Source organism: Adiantum capillus-veneris, chromosome 4, assembly GCF_014529385.1.
Source record: "Adiantum capillus-veneris isolate H3 chromosome 4, ASM1452938v2, whole genome shotgun sequence".
NCBI lineage: Eukaryota > Viridiplantae > Streptophyta > Polypodiopsida > Polypodiales > Pteridaceae > Adiantum > Adiantum capillus-veneris.
Genome location: NC_140934.1, coordinates 124,137,857 through 124,142,235, shown reverse-complemented (window position 1 = coordinate 124,142,235; position 4,379 = coordinate 124,137,857). Strand labels below are relative to the sequence as shown.

The following is a 4,379-nucleotide window of genomic DNA, read 5'->3' as shown; positions in this document are numbered from 1 at the left end:
GGCATGGACAACCCTTGGATCTCCCCTCTCAAAACACTATCTTCAAACATGGTAACCAGAAGATCCGAGCCAATGGCAAACAACAATAGGGCAAGTGGACATCCCTGCTTGACTAAACTTTTGACTTCAAAAGCGCCCACAATTTTATCATTAAAGAGCAGCTGAGAGTACCTACCAACATTAAAGAGTAGCACAGAGTGGCTACCAACATTGAGAGTGGGAGAAGTTTAATCAATCACCAAGTTCCTCTGTGCAATTACCAAGCTTAAGGAATGTCTAGAGCGGTGCCAAAATCTTGTCTTGCATTGTGACTTCCTTCCATGTGTCCCCTTTCAAGGCAAGATTTGCTTTGTTTATCATGTCCCAGGCCATGATAGCCCATTCTTGTTTTTGGTACATCAACGAGACAACTAGTTTGGCACACAAGGCTTCTGCATGCACCATGGGTCAATGATCCCAATGTTCCCTTGATTCTTTGGCCTCGCTACCCATTCCCATCTCCCCCATTGGCAAGGGGTTGTGACTTTAGTGTTGCTTTTCCACAAGAACCATTTGATAGACTTCAAGAATTCTTTTCAATTAGATTTTCTCAGTTTTAGGTACAGAAATACTAATGAAATGTAAGGGATCATGAAGGCATTAATCATTGTGACTCTACTATGGAAAGGGAGAAGCACAAAATCCCATCTTTTCATTTTACTATTGATCTTGCTCAAGAACCAGTTGAATCTCTGCTTATCTATAATGCTCACCCCGAGTGTAGCGCCTAGGTGCCTAAACACAGTGCCCTTACCAATAACTTCCTCTGACCACTCCGAGGGGACGAATGAGTCACTTTCTGAGAGAGAAATCAACCTAGATTTCTCAATATTGCACATTAAGCAAGAAACAGTAGCAAATAGTTGGACAATCTTGACGGCTCTTCTTAGCATTTCTAGATCAGCTCTAAGGAAGAGCAAAGAATTGTATCGGGGTGTTCACTGTGTAAAATTTTCCTATATCACGTACGTTCACCAAAATGGATTAAAAGTACCCATTTTAGGCCTTATGTACACATGTTTATGTAACTCTACAAAAATATAAAATCCTTTCTATTGAACGCACGTGCTATGTTACTATACTTCGGTGAACTCCCCTGGAGAATCATCTACCAACATCTTTGTAAGTGATTGTTTACCTCCAAGAAGTGACAAACCTTGAATTTCCCCTTTTGTCGCATTGTCCTCTAGCGAGGTTACGAGAGGGTGAGAGCCAATTGCAAAGAGCAGCGAAACAAGGGGATAGCCTTGCTTTATCGATCGCTTGACCTCAAACATTCCCACTAGTATCTTGTTGTTGAAGAGAAGCTAAGAGTAACTTCCTTCCCCAAGCGTGTGAACTATCACACACAATTTGGGTCCAAAACCCAAAACCTTCACAGCCACAATCTAAGACCACGAGATCCCATCGTAATCCTTATCTAGGTCAAGTTGAAGGAGAATACATTCTTGCTTGATGAAAGTAGCATACTCAATATCATATATAGATGAATGTTGGTCTGCTAGTTTCTTACTTTACCTAAGGTGTACTGCTTTATCAATTTTGACCGGTCCATATTCTAACGGGCCTCGTGATTTCACCCCTTGTTTTTTTTGGTATTGATTTTACTTTAGCTTAAGTTTCATATAAAGCAACATAAAAGAGAAGTCTCTCTTGAGTCTTGATTCACCTCCAACAGCATGCATTATAATACGCACACATTTTATATGGAGCGAGGAAGTGTGTTGATGTCGTAGATGTGGGTGAGTGTGTGTACATGAGAGTGACACAAACAACATCGATCATACAAAGGTGACCACAAGTAGGGCTAACTTGTGAGTGAAACATGGCCTAATAAGCTTGCTCTTGACAACTCATTATTAAAGTGAAATGTGACCTAATAAGCTTGCCCCAGGGACATCAAATTATTATTGAGAAAGTGCACAAGCAAGGATCTACAATAAATACAAATTTTCACATGGCGTAATTCTTCTTGTAGTTAGTCCAAAGCTGGTCGACGGATTGGCCGGTGAGTTCTTGGAAGTAGGAGGCATCCCACCGCCCGGAGGCCATCTTGGCGTTGAGGGAGGCGACGAAGCCCGGTTGTTGGCTCTCACAGTACTGGAGAAAATACGCAGTGACATCATCGCCTTGGTCCCAGCGGTCACCCTGGCCGGGCTTCACCCAACGGGAGGAGGCGAGGCCGGCCAACAATCGGACGTAGTCCGCTATGCCATCGCGGACAGACTTGCCTTGTGCAGAACCTTGCCCACTCCACTGCCAGACACGTGCCATCTCCCGATAAAGCACTCCCTTCACTTCTGTCTCCACGTCCTCGTCGGCGTACGTTCCAACGTAGCTCTGTGAGAGATGAACTATGGCCGACTCATTGCTGCCGTCCTCCTCCGTCTCAGCCTCAGCCCCTGCCTCCTCCACCTCGTCGTCCACGTACAACGTTACTGTTTCTACTTGCTTCTTTGCATATGTGGTATTTTCTGTGTACCCAAAAATTTGTTGTATGAACTGTGAAGCTGATGCCATTGTATTCTCTGCTTCGCTTTCGCCCACTGCCTCTTCGAACCTCTGGCCGCCTGCTTTGTCTGCTGCCCTATTTCTCGCCATGTATTGTGTGCGTGCTAGCACCCCTTCCCACGTTCCACTAAGAAGCACTACGATAAGCACCACTAATTGTTGAGTTGCCATCGTGTATGGTGGAGAGAGAGAGAGAGAGAGAGAGAGAGAGAGAGAGTTTCAACGTGGTATAAAAGAGAGAACATCCCCCCTCACATTATAAAGGCCATACCTACTATGCCCACATTTGACGTTTTGGGCCTTCTATGTTTCGTCTTGTACCCAAGCGTGTTAAATATAATTAGAGGCCTAATTAATCTTATTAGGTATGCTAAATACCCAATGTTAAGTGTTAAGTCTTATTAGAGGTTTAGATTCTTGTTGGGTCTTACACTTTAGCAATATTGTAATGTTATGATTCTTGTGTTAGAAGAGGATAAATCTTATTAGAGACCTTAATTCTTGTTAGCTCCTAGACTATGCCACAGTCATAATTTCATGATTGTTCTATTAAAAGAGATTAAAACTTATACACACTATTCTATGGAAAGTCATAAAATGTCTTTTATTGTGCAAGTTAGGTCATCTAAGGCATGCAAGCATTTGAGGCCTACTTAGTGTAAGCTCCTTTAGCGCAAGTCATAAAATGTCTTCTTTTCTTTGTTGGTTACATTAGACTCTCTCTGATGACCCGATCAATGTCCTGGGGTGGCCCCCTATCAACCGATGTATCTGTGGTAGCTAGGAGAAGTCATGGCTCGCCATGAGCATGATATAATTCACTCACCATTGTGAATTTTGCACCCAAAAAAAAGGGTATTGCATGTAAGGCATCTAAGGCATGCAAAGGTGACCTCACTAGCATTAGCTCTTTCATGGCAACGTTAATGGCTTGTTATATTGTTGTCGTTATGTGGCTCGATGTTTTATTTGTTTTTTTTCATATCCCCAAAAACTCATCTTTGATATTTTTTTGAACTCCTAGAACACACAACAATGAGTGATGTTATGTTGAACATATCAAAAAATTACATGACTACCCTGTTCACAACCTGAGCCAGGCCACCCACGGGAGCATAGAGATACACGATAGGGTTCAAAGTACAATAAAAAAGACCAGCTCTAATGGTATTGTTGTGGCCCAATACCATTCGTGTAGGTCCTTTCTTTTAACAATTGAAATAATCAATTCTCTGCTTTCTTTTCAATTCCACGATCTTTGCGAAGCTGGCACAAGAGAGACAATTCTCAAAGACCTAACAGTTCCTGGCCTTCCATACTTGCTTAAAGTAGCAAAATCTAACAATTTGCATGCTAGTCAGTAACACTTCGTTTTACATCCCCATCTCTCCAAGGATCAAGTGGTTCTTGAAGAACCCTATCTTTCAGGTCTTTTGTATCCATTTGCATGTCTTTCCTACTCGAGGGGTGTACCTTTAAAAAACTATTCATATAACATGCATTCAAAGGGTAATAAAAAAATCCTTTACTTACATTCTCAAGGTAATAAAATGACCTCTTTTTCTTCAAAAACTTACAAGTTTTTCTCTAAAATCAATTTAAAAAACCCCTTTTGTTAATATATTCCTCTTAAAATTTTAAACTTTTAGCAATTGAAAACCCATTCATTTGAACTCACGTAGTAACTTACATGTCTAAGAGGTGAACCCCTCAAGCTTTCTTGCCATCCCACTTATAGCCATGCACTCCTTGAAGGGGTGCGGTCCTCACTAGCCACTTTGTATCCCAAATGTAATCCCTCTTGCGAAGATCTTTACTCCTATCGACAA

At 41.8% G+C, this 4,379-nt stretch overlaps 1 protein-coding gene across 1 annotated transcript; it reads right to left on the bottom strand.

Annotated features, from left to right (window-relative positions):
- Positions 1–1,865: 1,865 nt before the first annotated feature.
- Positions 1,866–2,778, bottom strand: LOC147459936 (uncharacterized). The gene has a single exon (XM_086509926.1). The coding sequence runs from the start codon at positions 2,719–2,721 to the stop codon at positions 1,993–1,995; it is 729 nt and encodes a 242-aa protein (XP_086366052.1). The 5' UTR covers positions 2,722–2,778; the 3' UTR covers positions 1,866–1,992.
- Positions 2,779–4,379: the final 1,601 nt, after the last annotated feature.

What these genes read in the sequence shown, in the direction of transcription:
- LOC147459936 (XM_086509926.1), bottom strand. Translation starts at nt 2,721, where the DNA reads ATGGCAACTCAACAATTAGTGGTGCTTATCGTAGTGCTTCTTAGTGGA.